This window comes from Theropithecus gelada, chromosome 15 (genome assembly GCF_003255815.1).
Source record: "Theropithecus gelada isolate Dixy chromosome 15, Tgel_1.0, whole genome shotgun sequence".
NCBI classification, from domain to species: domain Eukaryota; kingdom Metazoa; phylum Chordata; class Mammalia; order Primates; family Cercopithecidae; genus Theropithecus; species Theropithecus gelada.
In genome coordinates, this window is record NC_037683.1 from 98,122,509 (window position 1) to 98,147,461 (window position 24,953).

The window sequence follows — 24,953 nt, forward strand, 5'->3', positions numbered from 1 at the left end:
AAAACTATCTGCTGAAAGTGTGGCACTTCTCTGGCCACATATGCCCTTGGTTGGCACCCAGGCCAGGGATCTCAGGGTGATGAAAGTGTCCTGGCAGCACAAGCAAATGCAATTCAATCCAGCACATTCCCTTAAACTTGTCTTACTGCCAGATGTCTGTGTCTCTTGATAGGGTGCCCCAAGTCTGCTGTGCTACGTGCTTCTCCCCATGTCTGGACTTCAGATCTCCTACTTTACCGTCATCCCCTACTCCTCTCCCCAGCGTTTTCATCTCCAACATTTAAAAGGGCACCGAAGGGCAAAGTCAGAGCTCGTGTGAGTGCTAGTGAGTTATAAGGAAGTATGAATAGCAAAGGGTTCTGCTTAGGATTTTACTAGTCTTCAGTGATGTACCTCTACAATACCCACATGTGCATGTTACTCCCCCACTGACATTTGAATCGGTTAGTCAACCAGTTAATAAGTTCACAAACAATTATGTTTCATCTTCTGGCCTAGTGGCTGGTGACACAGCAGAAAGCCATGTAGCACCTGGTTCTTGTGCACAAGGAATCTGTGTATTAACCACAAACAACCGATTCTTTGTTTTCGGAAGACCCTATTATTTGAGGTCTACTTTTTATTTAAGAAAAATGGAGCTGCTGCACACGCTTTGTAGGAATGCGATAAAAATAAAGTTATGTGTCTGTTTCTTGCCCTGAATGACCTTAGAAGACGGCCCTGACCCTTCCCACAGATTTTTCTGTCACAAGTAGAGTCCTTTGGTTTCATAATGGGGGAATAAGGCTTTGTTCTCTTGCCAACCTCTATCAGTTTTCTTTGCTAGCTAACACTTAAAAAAAAACCTAACAACTTTTAATATGTGTCTTTTCCTGATTGATAAGAGGGTAACTGTTCCCTGTTCTGGTACAAATTTGTACCACTGAGAGGAATTGCCCAGAGGGACAAGAAATTCAATGTTGAGTCACCTGGCCTTTGGCCAGCTCCCAAATCCCCATGGCCTTTGTGGCCACATTGGTTAAGCAACCACTGAGAGGAAAAGAGAGAAAGCATCTGACTCTTGCTCTGGTTTCACAAACTGCCTCTTAACAGACGTGTGCTTTGCCCTTGCCTGAAACCAATTCCATTTTTTTTTCCATTTTAATTTTTGGTCGTATTGTCTTGGCAGCATTCTGGGAATGCACCCCGCCTTACGTGTTATTGCTCGGCCATTGTGATTGGGATAGGGGACATGTAAGGAGTGAACTGGTCCTCATTTTTCCTAATCAGTTTGTCGATTTTCAATCATTTTTTATTTCTGTTTTCTACAAATTTGTCAACGAATTGTGTGTCTAAGAGTGAGTTTTTGAATCTACTGTAATGAGGGCATGGGCTCAATTGATCCTTTAGGATTGAATGGTTACATTCACAGTAGCAGTCACAATTCATTTCAATGTCAAGGATGCTTTTCAAAAAGCAACATTATAGAAGAGTGTGGCAAGTGAATTGACAGACTTATTTTTCCTATCGTTTTTGTGTTCGTGTTTTGTTCTTTCTCTTTTAATTTTTATTCTCTTTCAAGTGTTTTACTTTTTGTAATTGCATGTATTATATTGATATGTTGTGTTGCAAAGGTAATTTCCTACATTACACATATGATGTTTGTCTTTTTCTTGCTACTAACCATTTCAGGTCAGTAGTCATAGATCTATCATACTCTTTTTAACCATTACATGAAAATCATGGTACAAGGTGTCTTAATTAATTAAATGTTCCATATTGACGGGCATTTTGCTTATTTTCCAGTTTTTTGATACTGCAAAAATGTTTCAGCAATCATCCTTATTCATGCTTTTTACACATATGTACAAGTGGAAAGGTTTTTTTAGAATACATAGAAAGAAGCAGAATTTTTGGTTTATGTGGTTTGCACAGTAAAAAATGGCCGTATCTATTTATGCCCACCCTGACAAGGTATACCTTGATATTAGCGAACTTATTAGTGTCTGTCTTTCTAAAAAAATGCTGTTATGGCTTTTGAGTTTGCATTTTCCTGATTACTCTTGAGTATCTTATATGTTTATTGGACTGTGTTTATGCTTCAGTAAATTACCTGTTTATATCCTTTGTCTATTTTTCTGTAGGGTTTTTCCTTTTCTTTACTTTCATTGTTCTTTGTTTTTTCTTAATTATTTGAAAGTGATAAATATTCCCCTTTTTAAAAAATCTGTAACACTGAAATATTTTCTGCACAAATTTAAATATGTATTTTCTGCATAGAGATAACCACCAATAAGGCAGAAAAAATATTTTTGCTTCCCTTTATTTCTTCTCCCAGCTCTCAGTTTGTTATCATCTGGGATTTTATTTCTATATTGTTACCTGACTTTTTTGAAGATGTCCTGTTTCTTTGTATATCGTAGACTTTTGTGTCCTACTGTGTTCTCTTGGTGCGATTGTTCTTTTTGCTGGAGTATATCTTCTAATACTTCTTTCATAGAGATTAAAAAAATAAAATCAAGTTCTTAAGTGCTGGGAAATTGGCCTGTATTTTTTCTCCTTAGTGAAATTTGCTGAGTAAAACATTATAGGCTCAAAAACTCAGAACTTTGAAGATACTGCACCATATTCTTTTTGTATTGAGTGTTGCTCATGAGAAGTCTGAGGTCAGTCTGATACTTGCTCTTTCTAGGTAACCTGTGCTTTTTAAAATTTTTCCACCTCTAGAAGTTTTGAGGATTTACTCCTTATCCATGTTATTCTTAAATTTCACCACAACGTAACTAGATGTGTGGTTAATTTTATTTTTAATTCTGCTTAGTGTGAGAGATACCCTTTCAATGTGGGGGTTCATGTCTTCAGTTCTGGAAAAATTTTCTTATTGATTGACTCAACGTATTCTTTCCATTTATTGTTTCATTCAGGAATCGACATTGGATAGATACTTACGTTTCTGGCTCCACTCATGCTGGTCACCCTTTCCTTGGTAGTTTCCATCTGCTTGTCCTTGTGTACCGTATTATGGGAGAATTGGTTTACTCATCACTTAGCTCTTCAGCTGTTTCTCCAGCTGCTGATTTTTTTCCTTTTAACCACTGATGATCAGTTTCCACAATCTCTTGTGAGTCATTTTTTGTGTGTGTGACTGAAATGCCCTTTTCCATACTGGGGTGTGCCACATCTCCAGGGAGTCCGGCAATCCTGCTCTACTTTTGGGTTCTTTGAGGGCCTCACTATTTTGTGAAGCACATGGTTATGTGTCCCTTTGGGGCTGTGCTGCTTTTCGTTCATCCACTTCTGCTTTCTCTCGCTCAGGAGTTCTTTATAGTTTCTTCTCCGTCAGTGGCGTGCCTTCTATTTTCCAACATTGTTCTGGGTTCTAAGAAAAATATTGAGTATCACTTCTAGATATCTGGGATAAGAAAGGGAGCCTTCACTTTGAGGCTTAGTCATGTATTAATTTTCTTTTGATGGTTTCCCAACTGGTTCTTTCAGGAGAAGTTAGATCATCTAAACAGAAAATGACACTAGAATGTTGGATTTAAAATCTTTCTCTGGAATTCTGTGTTGAAGAAACCAGATAACATACCAGTATCTTCAAGTTAGATGTCTTGTTTGAAAAATAAAAAAAGAATTTATGGTCAGCTGGCTTTTTCTTTTACATATACTTTTAAAACACATCTGTTGTGTTTAAGTCACAGATTTGAAGTTCGTCTTGTTTCCACACTTTTTGGAGGGGGGTGAAACTTTTTAGCTAACTCGGAATCAGTAAACACTGTGGTCTTGTGTGTGTCATCTTTGTAAACCAACAATTTGCCAACTACCATGGCCATTGTATTTAGTTTGCAATTGGTACTATTTTTATTTCAATGAAGAAGAAGAACTACTGAGATTTTATTTGTTTGTAAGATGAGTTTTCTTTAAAAGCTTCCCTTGTTAGTATTTCGTCATGGAGGTATTATATGGAGAACAAGTTCTCTACATTTTACATGCAAATACATATATTCCATGGTGCCTACTGTACCCCTTGATCATAACAGGCATTTGATGAAGGTTTGCTGAATTAACAAATGCATGAACCATATCATATTAATGTTCATATTGGGCTAAGTTTTTAATATAATGGTGTGAACGTTTCAGTTAATTAAAAATAACTTAAATACATTATTTTAGCCAAATTATTCTATAGTTTAGTATTTTTTCATTCTTTTTGAAATTTTTATCCTCATTGCATTTTTGAGAGAATCTCATTTCTTCTTTTTTCTTTATATCCTTAGAGATTAATCGAGCATGATAGATGGGGCTGGGAAGTTTAACTGCATCATTTTCATTAATAGTGTAGTCAAAATGCCTCACAATATTTTTCTAACAGTCCCCTCCTGCTGTGAATTACTGTAAATTTATTCATGCTGTAAAACAAGTAGTGGTTCGTTTCTTCACAAGGCCTTTCTAAACCTTAGAAAAACTTTATTAATTGCAAGGCAACAAAACATTTTCATGTAACATTTCCACATTAATTGGAATAAAGAGGTGCTATGAGCAATGGTTCTGAAGACTGAAACAGAATCATGTAAGTGCTGGTGAAGAAAGCTGATTTGGCCAGGCTGTGCTGATTATCTTCTCGTATAAAAAATCTCCCTGCTAATTCTTCAAGTGTTTTTAATGAAATTATTTATCATGTAGTATTTTTTAAAAAAAATTTCTGCTCAATTCCTGCACACTTAGATGATTTTCAGCAGTTAATCTTGCAGTATAAACCTTTCAGTCACTTCCCCTGGCATAATGGGATTATTAAGGAGCAGTGGATGTTACATTTTAATTTTAAAAAATACTATCATTATTATTTAAATCTTACCTGAGAGCTTCTTCAGCAAGTGTTAATAGTACATGAAATGCTCTGCCTTAAGTAGATGGCAAATACATTTAAGAAAGGCAGTATTCCTCTGGGTCATATCAAAAGAATCCCTGCACCTATTTTACTAGTAACTAGTTACCACACAGAATGATAGTCCCACAGTGAATATAAGGTGGCAATTCACTTGTTGGTTGAAGAACTGTGCAGTTACTATATAAACTATCCTTAATGGTCCTATGGCTTGAAATCAGACTTGCCTTTCGTTTCCTTCCTATTTATTATGACAATTTCAATTTTCCGCTTTTCTAACCTTCAAACTTTTAATGTAGAAGCTTTTAAAGGCACGTCGACAAAATACTATTTATGTTAGTGAAGGTCAGTTCACAGGTGCCCAGAAGGAGAGGCCAGGTTCCTTGAGATAAATTGAATTTAGTGATTTACTTTTAAGATTTACTTTTGGTTTCAACCACAGTTTGTAGCACATATGTCTGTGTAGCATATTTGTACATACTCCTTATTTTGTTTGTGTTGAACCAAGAAAATAGACTGGTAGTAATTCTACTTTGTTAACACTCCAGATTAAAAGAATATGCTATATTAATGCTCTATGTGGAAGTTAGAGTGATATGAAACATTATTTTCTTAGCAACTTAGTTGGATTGACTTTCTTTCCTGAAAACTATACACAAAGGCTATTTTAGCATACTGCTTTGCTTTAATTTTCTTAGAGATCAAGTTTTGTCTCCTAAATAAAGCCAACCACACAGTGGATCGTTATTTTTCTTTATCCTCTTAGAATGTCAAATGAAGTTGTTTTTTTCTCATCTGTCAACTGCTGTTTAAATTTTTGTGTTTAGAAGTTATGTGGTAGCTGTCACTATTGTGACATGGCTCACATGTGCTTAGAAGCGCAGTTTCAAATTTGAGCTTGCAAAGTCATTTTTGCTAACTTTCTGTCAGTTTTGCTACCAGGTATAAAGCAATCACTTCTAAATAGGTCAGGCTCATTTTTGCTTCATTCTTGGTTGTGGAATATAGCTGTTTAGGAGGCAAAGAACTTTGAAGATATGACAAAGAGATAGAAGGGTAGAGGGGAAGGTTATAGAATTTTAGTATTCTGTTGACAGAGAATTAAGAGATAGGTCAAGTGTTTTTTATTTGTTTTAAGTTCTTTTATGTGTGCACAAATAGAAGTGAGAGGAGAGAAGGCAGAGAACAGACAAAATTATAATTTACTTGAATATTTTTATACATGTAAAGTGATGCTCAGGATCACTGAAACAAGCTGAAAGCAAACACAAGCCAGACCTACTGGTGATTACTGAAAAATATTAGTAAAACCCTGGCTTAATCCAAAATGACTAGAGATTTGTTTTTCCTTAAGAGAAAGTGAGGGCCTACACACTTTGAATGAGTGATTGAAGGATCTAGTCAATTTGGTCAACTCTCAAGAAGTACGCACTAATAGGTGGGAGCAGAGACATGGAAGATCCCGGCAAAGGAAGCAGCCGGAATGCTCTGGTTAAGGCCCTGGACAGACAGATGTGGGCCAGGGCCAACCCACTCACTAGCTATTTAGTCATGATACTTGATAGCCTTAACTTCTTCATCTGGAAATAGAAATATTAATGGCACCTACTTTTGAGGATTTTTGGGATGATTGATAAGGTAATAAATGGAAAATATTTAAAACAGAGTCTAGCACATACTAAGTATTGAATAAATAATAACTATTACTACCATCAATAAGAATAGATTTAAATGTATTTTACATCTGAATTTAAATATATGTATATATCTTATATTTTGTCAAATTGCTTGAAGTAAAAATAAAGCCACAACAAACATTACAATCAAAGGACTGATTATGTGCTCAAATCTGCTTGGGGAATGTAAGACCAATGGAATTTAAATGCATTTCTTTATAGCAGGAGTTCTCAGAACTTTTAATTTTCTAATGTGCATTGTGAACATCCAGTTTCTTACAGAGCCTCCTTCTCCTTCTCCTTCTTCTTCCTCTTCCTCTTCTTCCTCCTCTTCTTCCTCTTCTTCTTTCTTCTTCCTTTTTTTTTGTAATCTTGGATTTTTTTCCCCTCTAGAATCTCAATAAATTAGAGTTCTATAGGACACGCTTTGGGGAAAATTTGATGGACAACTCAGGTCCATATCAGATTTAAGAATAATAGTTGTAGGAACAAAAGCCCATTGAACAATTGCCGGACACTTTTGGTATAAACGCCTGTCCTTCGAAGTGTGTTCTGTGGAACAGAGAGTTTATTAGAAATGCAAATTCTTAGGCCCCAACTCAGACCTATTGGAAAAGAAGCTACATCTTTAACAAGATACTCTGGTGATTCATACACACAATAGAGTTTGGGAAGCTTTGGTGTAAAGAAAGTCAACATTTTCACTGCCTGGTTGATGATTTTCTGCTGAGGTCTACAGGCCAGTACATCCTTCCTGAAGGAATCCAGATCAAGAGACATCTACGTGGAGGTATCTGTCTGCCTGGGAAGCTGGTCGTCTCCGATCTCCAGCGAGGTTCCCCAGAGTGCAAAGGAAGACAGCTGTAGGGCTTAGAGTCAGGATCCTTTTACAGTAGAACTAGCAGCTCTTGGAAGCGTTGCTGGGCTTTGCTGTGTGTTTGTGCCGATTTCAAATCTTATTAAGCCAAGAAGTAGTGCCTGGCAAATGGTTTATCCCGCCTTGGCTATTCATGCTTCCCAATTCATTTTTATTGTGCTAATTAAACCTCAAGTGATATTTCAAGTACAGATTGTTTTTCCATTATTGAATCTTTGGCCAGCATATTAACGCTGTAGAATTAACGTGAGTCAGATGCTTACTCATTTGTGGAAGACTTTACATTTAAGAGATCTAGACTTGGCCAATTTTGCTCAGATTCCTTTGATGACAGGGTGATACAATTTGTCTATAAATAAAGGAGACTCACTCTTCTCCAGAATAGACATGTAATTATTTTTAAATGAAATAATTCCTTTATCAAGGAATCCATGATGAAATGGATATGTACAGCTTGGGAGGTAGTGGTGAAGACCCTGAGCTTTGAGTTCAAATTCTAGGTCTGTATGTACTTGGACAATGTTGGATAATGTATTTGACTTTTCCAAAACTCATCTACTTCATTAATTAAATGAGGGCAAAAACTTATCTTCAAGACTGGTTCTAAGGATGAGATAAAACAAGGTACTAGGCAAGAATATCTGGTTCAGTGAATGCCCAATAAATACTAATATTAGTATTACTGTAATTAAATGCTTTTAGAGCTGTTAATTATGTGAGCTTAAGTTTGAAAAATAAAACCCACATGAGATTTTATAGGAAAAATTAACATTATGATGTAACATTTCCTACTGAAAATCTCTTTATTTTAACCTTTCTCAGCTCAGAATTTCCAAACTATTAGATACATTTATAAAGGTAGGAAATTCATTCCATGGGTTTGTACTTGATATGCCAGGGTGGGTGTCTTTAGGCTTCATTGGTGGGGTCTGGCTATGGAGGGAGTCATACCTTGAGAACAAGCACCATGACAGGCCTTGACTCTGATGGTCACCCCAGAGTCAGCAGATAAATCTATAAATATAGAAAGTGGAAGAGTCGGTGGGGCATGGTGGCTCATGCCTATAATCCTAGCACTTTGGGAGGCCGAGGCGGGTGGAGTACCTGAGCTCAGGAGTTTGAGAACAGCCTGGGCAACATGGCAAAACCCCATCTCTACCAAAAATACAAGAAATTAGCCAGGCGTGGTGGTATGTGCCTGTAATCCCAGCTACTAAGGAGGCTGAGGCATGAGAATCCTTGAACCCAGGAGGTGGAGGTTGCAGGGAGCAGAGATTGTGCCACTGCACTCCAGCCTGGGTGACAGAGCAAGATTATCTCAAAAATAAATAAATAAATAAATAAATAGAAAAGGAAGAGGGAGAGTTATCAAAGCACAAACACTTGCAAGCTGAAAAAGCAGATGCATGAGTAGTAACTGACTTAAAGGGTGAGAATGCTGGTTACCAAATTGACAATGGAGAAAGCCAAGGGGAAACTTGGTTTATATGGCAGAACTACTACAATGCTTAGGGCGTGAGAGTACAGGTAACACCAAACACTGTATTGGTTGAAAGTCTGCTAAGCCCAGGGGACTGCACCTCTCCTGCCTCAGCAGAAAACTGGAGGCTTAATTCTCTAAAGTGGATAAAACAAAGGTTCTGAGAAACTCCAGAGAGAGTGAGGCCATGGGAACCATAGAGAATATGATGGATTTACATTCTGAATATTAATATTTCCAGGCCTCTTTCTCTTCCAAGCAGGAAATTGGAAGAGCATTATTTGAATAACTTGACCACCCCCTTCCTCAAAATGATTTCATGATCCTGACATCAGGTGGTACCTAGTAAATAGGCCAATAATATTGTCCTACAATGAAGCTGACAATTCATAAATTTGTGCAATGCTTCTAGTACCTCAATCATAAAGATGTATGAATAGCCAGACATAATTGAGGAAAGCTTGTAATTGAAAGACAAACACAAAAGCAACAAAGAGAGAGAGAAAAAAAAATTGCTAGAAACAAAACTGATATAGAGAAAATAAAAATTCAAGAAATGATTATAAATATATCATAGAAATCGTAAGAGATATTGCATCCATGGAACAAGAAGAAGGTGCTATAAAATAAGAACATTCGGGAACAAAAGAAGAGCCTTGGGAATAAAAAATATGATAGAGGAATGAACAACCTTAAAAGCAGGCTTTAAAAATTAATCTAAAAAACTCTCCCTGCAAATAGAGCAAATAAATCAAAAGTTGGAAAATAGGAAAGGAATGGAGAATTAAATGGGCTATCTATAAGGTCCAACCTCCAAGCAATAGTTCTAAGTGGTAAGAAAGCATGTGTTATAGTTATATTGGCACATTTTTTTCCTTTCATAGTGGTACATAATAGCAATGTTGCAACCTGTAATTAATACTGTTTTAAATTTGGTGAAATAAAGTAAGTATTGCATATTAGATGGTTCTGGTGTTAGTAAGGCTTGCATACTCATAATAATTTTTTTTTTTTTTTGAGATGGAGTCTTGCACTGCTGCCCAGACTGGAGTGCAATGGCACGAGCTTGGCTCACTGCAAGCTCTGCCTCCGGGGTTCAAGCGGTTCTCCTGCCTCAGCCTCCCCATTAGCTAGGATTACAGGTGCCTGCCACCATACACACGGCTAATTTTTTGTATTTTTTAGTAGAGATGGGGTTTCACTATGTTGGTAAAGCTGGTCTCGATCTCCTGACCTCGTGATCCAACTGCCTCAGCCTCCCAAAGTACTGGGATTACAGGCATGAGCCGTACCTGGCCACATACTTGTAATCATCTTTATGTCTCCACTGAGACAATTATAGCACATGAAAAAGTGTGAAGACAGAGTATGTTGAATGTGGTGGGGGCCTGAGGAGGGCTGGCATTCTGTGTGAAAGGGAGCCCCTATCTCATCTTCCACAGTGGGAGGTCAGTAGATACTGCTGAAACAGGAAAACCAAGAAGTAGCAATAAAGAGTGATGCTTAGTGATGAGCAGAGCAATGCCCAAAGAAGAAGTTAAAGGAGATGAAATGGGTGCCTCTGGGAATAGGAAATAGTGCCACATGGGTAAGGTGGGACTACTGTTTTTCACACACAGTAGCTTGAATCTTTTTCATAAGTTTTACAGAATTATCAACTCTTCAAACTATGTGATTAAATATTTGATTTTTGAAAAACAAAATTAAGTATATACATTTTTTTAAAAGTCACCCAGATTATGCCATTGACTTCAAGGGGATTTTTCACTAAGTAAGCCCATTTCTTCTATTTTGCCTTGACACGCTCCCTAATAAATTGAACAGCTTAATTGTCATAGAAGTTGTGAAGAAAACACATTGAGAAAAACAACAGACTCATCCAAGGCCACAAAGTTAGTATGTGCCGGGTTTAGGGTGTGGGGCTTGTATTACACTCTCTGTTAATCATTGTTATATATTTCATTGCTCTGTATAACTCTGGCTATTAGGGGCTTTTTTTTTTTTTCTTGAAACCCCACGAAAGATGTAACATTGGTCTCTATTGGATGCTCACGGGAAGGAAGAGTTTGGAAGGGGGTCTCACTAGCCCCTGAAAGCCAGATCTTATTGGGGAATCCTCTCCCAGTGGTGGGAAAACCATGAGATACAGACTGTATAAATCTTATTCCAGTCTGATTTCACTAATAAAGAAAGATGGCTTTGCCAGTAGGAATACAGGATAAGAGAAGGGTTTATCCATAATAATGTGAAGATGACGGGTCAAATATTGCCAGGTGGGTGGGTTAATCGCAATTTAACGGTTGTTGAAAATGAATCGCCTTCTTTGACCTCCAGGTTCTGATCTGACTTAATGCTGTATCATAGTTCTGCAGGACATAACTGTCAGGTGACTATAGTCCCAAGCAGAGTTCCTGACACCAAGAGAGGGACAGCCTCCACTAGCAGGTCCTGACATATTGTTATACCCTCTAAGACATGCCTATGTGTAAAAAATACCATGATTCTTATGCAGTTTAAAGCAGTGTCCACACTCAGTTGGTGTGATAATTTCATGAAGTGATAGCAGCATCCCTAAAATTACACATAGCTTTTGAAATATAAAAATATAAAAATGATGCCTTGCTGGACTATTAAAAAATGTTTATAAGGTTCAAGGTTTCATCTGATAAGTACATTCTCAGAGTCTTTCCAATAAAAAGAACTTTTCACTGAAATGAGTCCATATACCCATTTTCATTATATTCTAAATAAGATAGCAGTTTTACCTATAATATTTAACTACGATTTACGTAACTTTGAAACATTCTAACACTGTAATAGTTCAAACTGCCTGTCTTTGAAAAATGCTTTGAAACTACATTTTCTTCAATAGAATGAGTCTTTCAAAATCTGTGTCTGGTAGAGGGTTAGATTTGTGAGAGTTACTTAAAGCAAAAAACAGATTTTTGCAAAAACAACATAGCTGCATCTCACCCTTTTGTGTTCTTGAGCATTAAAAAAAAATAGGGGGTAGGAGACAGAAGGAAATAAAAGACATGATGTCAGTCCATAGGTACAATCTCTGTTTATGTGCAAAAACTGGATTAGTAACTGTAGAACAGAAAAAGAGGCGGAAGACAGTTCTTTATACTAGTGTTCTTAAAATAAAAGGTTATTAGGCATTAATGCTATAAGAAATGTGCATAATTTATTTTGAAATCTACTTATAGCTTTTTTTGATTTATGTTAAATCTATGAAGCTGATCAAAGTGGCACTTTTTCAGATCAACATAAATCAGTCTCAAAAAGCAATTAAAGATTGATTTTTAAAGCATAAACAGTTTTCAATTTATTGCTTTTAGTTTGATACTGCATTTAACTATTTGCATATGCCTCTGTTTACTTTTCTTGTTCCATAGGTTTACCATCTGCAAATTTGGCCGCACCTAACCTCACTGTGGAGGAAGGAAAGTCTATCACATTATCCTGTAGTGTGGCAGGCGATCCGGTTCCTAATATGTATTGGGATGTTGGTAATCTGGTTTCCAAACATATGGTAAGGCTTGTGTTTGGCTGTGTCTTAATAGAGAGACAAGAGTGTTTCAGAATGTGAGAATGTATTAAACCTAGTGATGATCATTTGATATTTTATAGGGCTACATATAGAAATTTACAAAGAGTTTTTGATGTACATTTACTTTCTACTTATTCTTAATTAACAAAGACTAATGCAGGCTTGCATTTTAGTTATGCATACCTAAGAGAGCGAGGAGTCTTTATATCCCTAGTGAGCTCTTTGTATCATCCTGAACAAAGCGAGTGACTTTCCCTGTGGTCTTCTCCCTTGGAGGGAATTCAGGGATCAAGTCAACCTCATGCACTTAGCAACTGAAACCTAGAGAAATAGAATAACTTCTGATTTACTTCTTTGCCTGAGCCTATTTCAGGCAGAGAAGTTTTTCTAATGCTATATATATATATATTATATTATATTTATATATTTGTTTTTTTCTCTAGTTAGGGGAAGAAACCCCAAATCTTGTCACTTTGGGATCAATCCTAATCAAGGTTATTTTTGTCTGTTAATTCATTTGTAGAATGAAACAAGCCACACACAGGGCTCCTTAAGGATAACTAACATTTCATCCGATGACAGTGGGAAGCAAATCTCTTGTGTGGCAGAAAATCTTGTAGGAGAAGATCAAGATTCTGTCAACCTCACTGTGCATTGTACGTAATCAGACTGGCATGTGCTTTTAATAGCAAATGATCACGGACATACCTACGTTTGTTGCTGGGACAGTATATGCAGTGTTTTGTGCATACTCAATTAAGAAACATTATCAGCCTCTTTTACTTGTTCAATTTCTGCTTAATAACTCTTGCTCATGCATGATCTTTCTTTTCAGCTTCTTTTTTGATTTTGAGCTTGTCATTTTGTGCCTTCATCTGTCTTTTTTTCTGATAGAATATATTTTGGGCTGGTTGCTCCCTCTTACCAATGTTTTAGCTTAAATTTTCGTAACCAGTTTCTAAAACTTTCTTCCTCTATAAAAGCAATATGATGCTTTAAAGTTATGATACCTAAAGTATTTACTGGCTGTTCACAAATGCCTGATTGTACTGTTGATAAAATAAAACCTCATTCGTTTGATAATCAAGTTTCTGTGAGAAGGTAGGATTAGTCCTGCTTAAATTACTGAAAATTATTATCAACTGTAGAAAACTTTTATTATTATTGTTTTAAATTTCTGTGTACATTGAATCTAAGTTCAAAGATATCCATCTTCTTAAACATAAGTATATTTTTCTTCAGTATTGTGACTAATTACATTTTGAAATTCCAAATTATGGCTTTTAGCTTGAAGGTGTATATTTAGTAAAAACTATATAGACACTTCACATCATTGTAAATTCTGAGCTGGCACGGTATAAATTAATGAGGTTTTACTCCATTTGGATTAGAATTTGGATGAGAAAAACATGAACGTGCATGTGTGTAAGTGTGTGTATGAGTTACACACGTGTAGACCCATGGCCATAGCTGGTATCAATATGCTGGTTAACACTCACTCACAGCACACATTCAGTGTGTGATTGCTGGAGTGAATGATTGAAATCATCAGCTGTAATCCTTTATCACTGTCAGTACAAACACCATGCCCAGTGGGTACTAAACTCGTAATTTCTCATCATTTTGACCCCCTCAGAAGCCTGAAGTCAATGTTATCTCCAAACATATGCAACCACTTCCAACTGTGTGTCCTTAAATCAGCACCTAACCCAAAATTCATTTGAGCATGGTGGAAGGCATGAGGGGCCCTGGGTGTGGGAACCTGGGCTGGTGGGAGGAAGGTAAGTGTGACCCCTGCCCCACTGTGGTCCTTGTCGTGGTTGGTTTATAGCACAGGTCTACAAGTGTGTGTATCTACACATGCATGGACCTTATTTTGTATAATATATATATATAGGGTCCCCCCAAATGATATTTAAACTGAATTTTTATAGATGAAATCACATATTCAACCTTTTGTTTTCCAAAGACTATTTTGAGGAGGCCTGTGAGAGATACTTGGTAAAGCAAACAATTAAGCTTTGCCAATTTACATTTAGTAATATCACATTTCTCAGAGGGAGGGACATTGTTACCATATACATGTGCGGAGTTCAGCTTCGCAGGCGCTCAGTTGAGAGGAATGTTGCCGGTAACTGGAAATCTTCCTGTAAATTATGAAAGTGAATTAGGTTCTTTTATCAGCTTGGCTTCTTCCTAGGTAGTATTGTGGGAGGATTTATCTGAAGACAAGTAAGGGGGTAATATCATATTACCTGCTTTCTAGTAAAAATATCCAAACTTGAGTTTTTTCCTCAGTTTCAGGTTAATATCTGTATGGTCACTAGGCTCTGAAACATTGACCTTATCTGTCATAGTTTAGACAAAGACCAGAAGCCATAAATGATAAAGAATATTAACAACTGGCCGGGCGCAGTGGCTCACGCCTATAATCCCAGCACTTTGGTAGGCCGAGGCGGGTGGATCACTTGAGATCAGGAGTTCAAGACCCGCCTGAGAAACATGGTGAAACCCTGTCTCTACTAGAAATACCAACATTAGCCAGGCACGATGGCAGGCGCCTGTAATCCCAGCTACTCAGAAGGCTGAGACACGAGAATCGCTTGAACCTGGGAGGCAGAGGTTGCAGTGAGCTGAGATCATGCCACTGCACTCCAGCCTGGGTGACAGAGCGAGACTCTGTCTAAAAAAACAAAAACAAACAAACAAAAAATATTAACAACAAAGATAACCAGTGCAGAGACCCCACTCAGAGGTTTTGTCTGTTCCCTGGCTACGATGCCTTAGATTTTTTTCTCCTCTTGTTTGATGAACACATACAGTCAAGAAGCAGTGCCTGAAAGGGAAGGGCCACTGGATTAAACATCAGGAGACAAGATTCTTGTTCCAGATCTGCCTTGCTCAGTAACCTTGATGAGCTCACTTAACCTCATTGCACTTTGGTTTCTTCATCTGAAAAAAATGATGCTATTAGATCTCAAAGGTCTTTTCCAGTCCTTGATTTTGTAATTACCAAAGTCAGACTACATTAAAATAAATAGATGAAGTATTTTAAATACCCTCACTTAGGATAAGTACTCTGTTTAAAGATTCTACTTGATAATGTTTGTTTCCCCAAAGCATAAAGTGCTTTATATCTAAAATTGAAATAATCCCTACTCTGTCCAGGCTTAAATTGGACCCCAAACATTTAAAGGATCCAAACATTGGCATCTAGGATCCTAGCAAAAATGGACAACACTATAATGAAATGAGATACTTTCAAAGAGTATTTACTATTGACAATCAGTAATAAATATTGATTTATTAAACTTATAATAATTCATCAGCAGCAGTAACATTTATTGCATTGATCTGTTTGATCTGTTTTCGAAATGTGAGATCAAGGCTTCACGTAAAATTTTAAAAGTCGTTTTTGTTATTTGTATTATTTAGGAAAGAAGTTCTATCAAAAAGTATTCATTATTGTATTATTTTGGATTTTTTTTGATGATGAATCTGTATAATATCAAGATACAGATATTAGAAACCAAAGTCAACTTCAAATGGACTCTTTCCACTGTCAGAAATCTCTTGGATCTGTTTGGAGCTGGTTTTCACTTATACTGAATAGATTTGAGAAATGACTGTAATGCATGGGTCTTAAGTAGAACACAGAAAGGAATCTCTCTGAAGCTCTCTGTAGGGAGTTACATCCACCCTGATGATGATACAAAATACTGATGGATTCCAGAGTTTCTGATCATGTGTTTTTCTAAGCCATACAGTGGTTGAGTAAAATTCCCTATCAATGACACAGACATCTCGAGATGGGGAGAATTCTGAGCTTTCTGATGCTATTAACTCTCTCTTTTTCAATTTAGTTGCACCAACTATCACATTTCTCGAATCTCCAACCTCAGACCACCACTGGTGCATTCCATTCACTGTGAAAGGCAACCCCAAACCAGCGCTTCAGTGGTTCTATAACGGGGCAATATTGAATGAGTCCAAATACATCTGTACTAAAATACATGTTACCAATCACACGGAGTACCACGGCTGCCTCCAGTTGGATAATCCCACTCACATGAACAATGGGGACTACACTCTAATAGCCAAGAATGAGTATGGGAAGGATGAGAAACAGATTTCTGCTCACTTCATGGGCTGGCCTGGAATTGACGATGGTGAGTAACTGACGCTTTTGTATGTGGGGAGAAGATAGAGTCTATCATTTCAGCTATTGACAAAATCACGTATACAATAAACCATCCCCAAACCCAGTGGCTTAAAACTCCGTTATTTAATCTTGCTCATGGATCCATAGGTCAGCGGAGTGGTTTTATTTTGCATTTATTTATTGTGGGAATCAGGGTCATGAGGCAGCAGCTACATAGGAGATGTGCTTGCTATGACAAGTGCAGAGTGAAAGAGGACAACTGGAACAATGTGAAGCTTCCTAAGGCCTAGATTCAGGACTGGTGCACTATACTGTCTCTTCAGCTTATCTGCCATTGGCCAAAGCAAGTCACAGGGCCAAAGCCAAGTTAAGGGGCAGGGAGTTGTTCTCCTCCCAAGAAGGGGATGAGGAAATTAATAATTTTGAATAGTTATCTGATATACACTGGATTAATAACTACTCTAGAGTGCCCCTTATGAGAAAAGGGTCATTATTATTATTACCATCATTGTTGCAAGTGTTTAATGAGATTTTGTACCCACAGTGGAAAAACCCATGCAAAACTACAAGCACAGGAACTGTGTTTGGTTGGCTTGTGATGCATTTAAGATTTATTTTCTAGCCTCTTACCTAATTCAAAAAGGAGAATTCTGGTTTCTCGTCCATGGATGAGAAATTAGTGTCTTGGACTGTTTTGCTTACCCGGGCTGACTGAGCTGAGTGATTCTTTTATTGGCTCCCAAGCTGTTTTTCTAGGACTGATAATAGTGCCTCTCTGGCCAAAGGCTTGGACTGCGGAAAGGATGGCTAGCATCAGGGGTCTACTCTGGGCACAGCAGGAGCATGTCAGTGTGAGCTTCAGGAACAGTGGGACAAGTATCATGCATTTACTTGCTTCAGATGCTGTCCTTCAGTGGAGTGTTCTTACCTACTCAGTCTCATTGCCTGAATGCTTGCTACCAATGTGATGGCCAAGGCCTGTGTTTGGATGTTGGGAGCTGTACATGAATAGAGTTCCTCACCAGAGTAGCTCTGAGTCAGTCAAAGTCATGCAAAGATGACTTGGCAGGGAGAAGGGAAAATAGAACCCTGGAGACTTGTGAGGCAGAGGCTGCTTGGGCTGCATGTACCTGTGTGGCTCCCAGGGTCCCGCCACCGGCAAAGGTGGTCCATGCAAAGCCATCTCTGCAAAATGACAAGCAAGAATGCAGTCCTTCTCATTACATGATAAGTTCCTGTTATTTTGCTCTTCACTAGACCTCTTTTTAAATGCACAGGCTTCCTTAGTATGTTCAAAATGTTATTTGGAATATATGTTTGATTTATAAACAGCAGCCCTTAAGGAGCACATAAAACAAGCAATATTTGGATGCAATACCCTGACACCCCTGGCTGTTGTTGTCTTTTCCATTAAATCTTCCTCTTAATTGAGAGTTTAGCTGCTTGGCTGTGGTTGCTGTAGTAAATCTCCAGCTTACAGTGTGCAGGAAGTCATGTTTGAGGGAATAACAGCTTCGTAGTTAAATCCAGAGACACTGATTTAGGACAGTAGCCTTTTGCTTGTTCTTACATAAACTTTTTACTTCTGAATAATTTTAGATCTGTAGAAAAGTTGCAAAGATAGTATAGAACATTCACAGACTTCCCCCACCATTGTTAATGTCTTACATTACTGTGGCACATTTGTCACAAATAAGACACTAGTATTGGTACGTTACTAATAACTGAACTTCAGACTTATTTGAATTTCACCAATGGCCCTTTGAAACACTTGGGGGCAAAATCTGATTCAGAGTGAGGGTCTGCAGTTACAAGCCGTCAGAAGTGGTCTGAGTCTTTTGATATCAATGCACAGTACTGTCAGTGTAAAGCCAGTAGCTTCTGTTTTGGGAAGGATTTTCATCTTTCCTTTTGAACATTTCTGTATGATACTGATATTTGGTAGAGCTGAACTCTTCTTACCCATGTGGCTTCGTTTTCATTGATCATTTCTGTTAGTTTTAACTTAGCTTGTGATGGGAAAGAATTGTTTTCTGGTATAAGAATAACTTGGTGTTTCTCAAACATTCCCTTTAAAAGAAATAATTATTTGTAAAAAATACAACTGAAACTCAATTTTATAAATATGTTTCTTCCCCTCCTTTCTTTCCATCTTCTTGCTCATGAATTTATTAGGTCTTTAAAATATTAATATCTGCTTTTAGAAAAGCCCATTTTTTTGTTCTCTTTAAGTATTTACTTAAGTGTCAGCTATCAAGGAGTAATAAATGAAAGTGGGAATGAAGGGGACGTGGCCCAGGGTGACAGTGGATATAAATGGCCCTCGTGGGCCATAAACCAGTGTGACCGATTAGAGATTGACCCCACTTGGCTAGGGGAATAGAATAGTTGTGGGTATTTATGAGACTCACAGCCATAGTGCACAATGACCTTTCTTAGAATTCCTTCCTTTCTCATTCAACCTCCTTTAAAACTAAAGAAAAATAAACAAATAGCAAAAAAAAAAAAAAAAAAAAAATTCCCTGCTGGTCTGAAGTACATTCCATGTTAAGGACAGCAGGTCAAGTTTGGCTTTATAGTCCATTAATATTTCTACTATTATCATGTAGTAATTGATGAAGTTTAGCTCTCACAAATATTTTTTATAAGAAATTTCAGCCTCTTTCTCCCAGTTGTTTTGATAAGATCCCACCTTCCCTTTTTTTTATTTGTTATATTGGAAGTTTCCTGGCTTACAAGGAAGCAGGCAGCCTGGGCTCCCGTGAAACTAGTTGCATTTCCATACAGAGCCGGAATTAATGTGACAGTTCTGGTATCCCTTAGAGTATGTGCACCTCATTCAGCTTAGAGCAGATTTCTGCCCAGGCGCAGTGGCTCATGTCTGTAATTGCAGAACTTTGGGAAACTGAAGTGGGTAGATCACTTGAGCTCAGGAGTTCAAGACCAGCCTGGGCAACATGGCAAAACCCCTTCTCTAAAAAATTGCAAGAATTAACTGGGTGTGATGTATGTGCCTGTAGTCTCAGCTACTCAGGAGGCTGAGGTGAGAGGATTGCTTGAGCCCGGGAGGTGGAGGTTACAGTGAGTCATGATCATGCCACTGCACTCCAGCCTGGGTGACAGTACCAGATCCTGTCTCAAAAATAAAACATAAAACATATTTTTCAAAAAAGAACTAAGATTTCCCTGGGATGGTCATTTTGCTTAGGAACTCGTTTTTTAAAACAGAGAGTAAAGTATACTGAAAGAAACTGAAGCATAAATAAACCAAAAGTCTCTGAAACAAAAATTGGTGAGCATGGAAGAGGATGGACCAATTGGATGTGATGACAGTCATCATAACCTTTACTCCTGCTTGGGATGCAGATACTAGACGAGGTGGCAGACACCCTGCTCTCCACTTGGAGGAAGGATGGAGAAGTTCCACCCCAAGCCAGTGGCAGCCCAGTCCAAGGGGGTACCAGTCACAGTGTGTGAGGATGTGAGGCAGGCACTAAAAGAGAGCAGCCCAGCAAACCAAGATACCCGTGTAATGTCTCTTGAGCGTGTTGGGGGCCTTGCAGACTCTGCCATTTCCCCAGCCAGCAGGCTAATGTGGAAGGACAGGTGCCAGCAGATCTTCAGATGTCAGCAGCACACCAGACACCAAGCCAGCGCCCTTCCCCATCTGTTAATCACTGGAAACCTGGCTGGTAACCCAGAAAGAGAAAAGACCTTCCCAGACTCCAGATACTAAATTGATCATTTTGGGTCCCACATTGAAGAACTGAACTTAGCTCCAGTTAGTTTGGGATTGTGTTTAAGGCATAAAATGCAAACTTTCAGCTTCAAAATGAAATCTAGAAAACCATGATGTTTCTCCTCTAGCACACTGAAGAGCACAACTTGTGACAATCAAACTACAGGAGTTTTATGTTACTTTTGTTTTCCATCATGTCTTTAAAATCCATTCAGTAGGAGAGATCTTCCCTGGCTCCCAGAACAGTAGCTTCTTGCCCCTTGTTGCATATTTGAATTAACTGGGGACTTTTTGTCATTATTTTGTTTGATTACTTTTTTTTTTTTTTTGAGGCGGAGTCTTGCTCTGTCGCCCAGGCTGGAGTGCAGTGGTGCAATCTCGGCTCACTGCCAGCTCTGCCTCCCAGGTTCACGCCATTCTGATTACATTTTTAAATACACATTCCTGGGGCCTAGCTTTAGCAACTCAGATTCAGTGGCTCTGGGATGAGAGTTGCGCTTTGGCTTTTTTTTTGTTGTTGTTTTTAAGGTCCCTAGTGATTCCAATGAGTAACCAGGAGTGAGCCTCACTGATTGGAGGAAAACTCTGAGCTGTGTAACATTTTTCTGCATATGATTGAGTGGCAAACAATCCTTTGGTTATTTTCAGCTGCAGATAGAATCTCAATTGAGAAATGGCATGTCCCACCTGAGCTAGAAATGAACTCTGGATTCGAGCTCATGGCCAGTCTCCTGTCCTCCCCAAGTTCAGGCTGGCCGTATGGGGTCAGGGATGGAGTTTGCAGAGGTGTCAGTGCCCCTGCTGCCCAGGTGAAAGGGAGTAGAGAAGGAGATGACAGGGAAGTTTGCTCACTAGTGACTTTGTGCCCTTGGGACCTAGGAATGTTCAAAGCTGATGTGCAGACTTTCTTTCCTGGATACCTTTGTGGGCTCTTGGAGATTTCTCTCTCTGTATTTCCCGTGACGTGAACAAACGTACCTCTGCTCCAGCTGGCACAAGCAACTCCTGACTCCAGGAATGTACTTTGTGTTGTTGGGGTCCCTCAGCAGGACCTAACACTCCCCACAAAGACTTTCTCCTGTGCTGCCTCTGGACTGCAGGGGGCGCTCATAGTCTCTTGTCCTCTGGATGTACAGGTCAAACCCAATGCCACCTACACCCCACGGTTGCAGGTTTCTTTCACCTTCTCTGGCAAGGGTCAGGCCTTGTCCTCTGAGCCATCCATTTGCAGAGAACATACTTCAAGCCTCCGGAGTGGTTCTGTGGAAGCCCCTCGGTGGGGCGGTGTTAGAGCAGCACTTCCCCAAAGAAACTTCTTTATAAATCCTTCCTTGTTCTCTCCTTCCAGGGATCTCTTACACTCTCAAGGTGAATCAGACATTTCCAAGGACATGGCTCCAGTTCTCAGTCCGTCAGTTCCTTTGTGATTTCTGCCTCTAAGTGTCTCACATCCACTTTGGTATCAGTTACTGAGGCAGGGAGAGTCTCACTTAACATCCTGTTATACTAGAATCTAGGGATTTTGAACAATGTGCCAGCTGTCTTTGAAGGTAGGAGAAGCAGAGGGTCCTGGGCTACCCCTTGCAGTGAGTTATAACACTTGAGACAGCACAGACCCTACCTCTTAGGAAGGTGGCAGGGGTGAGGTGCAGGACGGTGGGAATAAAACACAGCCCATATAACGGAAGACACCCTAGCCACCCGTAAAATAGAGAAGGTCCCCTGTTCCTCTTTGAGGTTGCCTTCATCCTGGTTGTAAGAGATCAGCTTCTCATTCCCAGGGATGTTCCTGCTTGATATTAGGCAGGGCCCAGTTGAAGGTATGCAGAAATTACAGGCAATAAAGGACAAAGACATCTCTTTAAATCCTCTTTCTCATGGAAGCCAGTGAACAGAGACTATCAAATAGAATAGGTGGAACCTCTAAGATTTTACTTCTAATGAGATAAATTTTCACTTACTCTCAATTCAAATGACTCATTCGGATCTGATATTTGAACTTGGAATCCTGAGCATAGTTAGCCTCCACTCTCCATGTTATTTAAAGAGCAGCTTTGGTGCAATGGGAAGGGTTTGGGTTTTGAATTCAGATCTGATTCAGTCACAGATCTGAGTTGCATCCTCCATGATCTATGTGGCTTTGAGCAATTTTCTTAACACCTCGGAGTGTGAAGTGTGACTTTCCTTCTCCATAAAGTGTAGGGTTCTAGCCCCAAGTAGAGAGCATCCCTGTGCCTACCTAAGGAGTGACTAACATTGAGCACTTCCCTGACATGTGTCAGCCCCAGCTTAGAAGGTTGCCGCCTTGAGGCTGAGCATATCTGAAGTGTCCGATGCAGTGCTTGACACATGACGGGCAGGTGCTCAGTGTTATTTATCCTCTTCTTAGGTAGGCATTGAGAATATGATAAAGGAGGTGAACATTCCCCACCTCCCTTTGTGTTCATGCCCTGTAGCCTTTAGGGAGAAACTTTCTACCCAGAAATGCTTTTATCTCATACTAACTTTGCTCTTCCTCATTCAGAAGCATGGGCTTACCCAGAAAAACGACCTTGAGACTCCTATTATTTTACTACCTTAGTTTTCTAGACTTGGCCCTTGATATGATTTGTCTGTGTCCCCACCCAAATCTCATCTTGAATTTTAGCTCCCATGATTTCCACGTGTGGTGGGAGGGACCTAATGGGAGGTAATTGAATCATGGGGCGGATTTTTCCTGTGCTGTTCTCATGACAGTAAGTAAGTCTTATGGAATCTGATGGTTGGATAAAGGGAAGTTCCCCTGCACACACTCTTTCTTGCCTACTGCCATGTAAGACATGTCTTGCTTCCCCTTTACTTTCTGCCGTGATTGTGAGGCCTCCCCAGCCATATGGAACTATGAGTCAATTCAACCTCTTTCCTTTATAAATTACCCAGTCCTGGGTATGTCTTTATCAGCAGCATGCAAACAAGCTAATACAACCCTTTGAGGAGAAAATTAAGTCAAAAATTTGACTCACCTTTCAGAGGGTGGTCAGTCTTAGATCTTTCTGCTGTCTAAGCTCTTTTCCCCCGTCTCCTTTTCGTTTGGAAAGTGGCCCAGAAATGTGCCATTGGGGACAAAACCAATCTCCTGTCCTTTCTCCTTTTTTGTGGCTATGGTCAAAGATACCCTGACTCCAATATTTGGGTACCTAGCTATTACTTTGTGTTTCATTGAAAAAATTCTCATTTTTTGCTGGGTGCAGTGACTCACACTTGCAATCCCAGCATTTTGGGACACTGAGGCATGAGGATCCTCTGAGGCAGGGAGTTCCAGGCCAGTCTGGGCAACAAAGTGAGACCCCGTGTCTACAAAAAACACAAAGAAATAAAAATGAAAATTATCATCCTTCATGCTCACTGAGACCTTTTGACTCTGGTAAAACTTCTCAGTGAGTTGTAAATCAGGGCTTCTCGAACTTTAATGCACATACCAGACTCCTGGGGACCCTGTTAACATGAAGATTATGATTCAATGGATTTGAAAATGGGCCTAAATAATGTATTTCTAACAAGCCCCCCGATGATGCCAGTACTGCTGGTCCATGAATCGTATTTTGCATAGTGAGGATGCCCTACAGAAGCCAGAGGGGCCACTGGAAGAACTGGTCAGGCATCCGTCAGGATGACCTCACTGACTTTCCCTGAGGATACCAAATAGTAATAACAATACAAATATAGAATAAATGGTGCACAGAGATGCCCTCTAATTGGTTTTGGCATAAAGTCGGATGAATTCAATATGTGGCTTAAGAAGGCTAGGGAGAGGCTGGGTGTGGTAATCCCAGCACTTTGGGAGGCCAAGACGGGCAGATCATGAGGTCAGGAGATTGAGACCATCCTGGCTAACATGGTGAAACCCTGTCTCTACTAAAAATACAAAAAAATTAGCCGGGCGTAGTGGCAGGCAACTGTAGTCCTAGCTACTCGGGAGACTGAGGCAGGAGAATGACATGAACCCGGGAGGCGGAGCTTGCAGTGAGCCGAGATCGCGCCATTGCACTCCAGCCTGGGCGACAGAGCCAGACTCTGTTTCAAAAAAAAAAAAAAAAAAAAAGAAGAAGGCTAGGGAGAATGAATTAAAAAGTAGAGACAGTAGTTGCAGGCACGTAGACACACACAGGGTGGGGTTATCTGAGGATTCTTCAAAAGTTCTCATATATCCTATTTAGCTTACCAGCCAAAAAGAAAGACTTGTCTAAGATGAAATTGATCCACTATATGTCAGTCATTGAAATTCAATCCTACATATAAAAATCCCTTCATGAACCAGAAAGTGTACATGGAGAGTGAGTGGAGATTAGAAGTGATGAAGGGTTCTTTTTAAGTAGAATTTGAGGCAGAAATTCATGGCAGAGAGATCACTTATGATTTGTTGTGAGGAAGAAACCTGGAGCCTTTGTTAGCATTTCTGATCAGATAGTCCAAGTAGCAAGAATTTTGAAGGCCAGTTAGTCCCATAAATGTGAACATCATGTTGATGCAAAGTAGATTCTGTTCAGAATCATTACCCAAGTGATTTAACCCTTTGGCTTGGAACAAACCTAACCAGAGCACCAGATGATAAAATACCCTCGT

At 39.2% G+C, this 24,953-nt stretch overlaps 1 protein-coding gene across 6 annotated transcripts in view; it reads left to right on the top strand.

Moving 5' to 3' along the window:
* Window positions 1-24,953, top strand: part of NTRK2 (neurotrophic receptor tyrosine kinase 2) — a 364,220-nt gene that overhangs the window by 43,266 nt on the left and 296,001 nt on the right. For 5 of the 6 annotated variants that reach the window (XM_025358953.1, XM_025358954.1, XM_025358956.1 and 2 more), the window contains 3 exons: window positions 12,296-12,432; window positions 12,974-13,106; window positions 16,314-16,619. In XM_025358953.1, the coding sequence (XP_025214738.1) occupies window positions 12,296-12,432; window positions 12,974-13,106; window positions 16,314-16,619 (576 nt within the window). The remainder of the gene's footprint in view (window positions 1-12,295; window positions 12,433-12,973; window positions 13,107-16,313; window positions 16,620-24,953) is intronic. The other variant, XM_025358958.1, reaches the window with a different exon arrangement.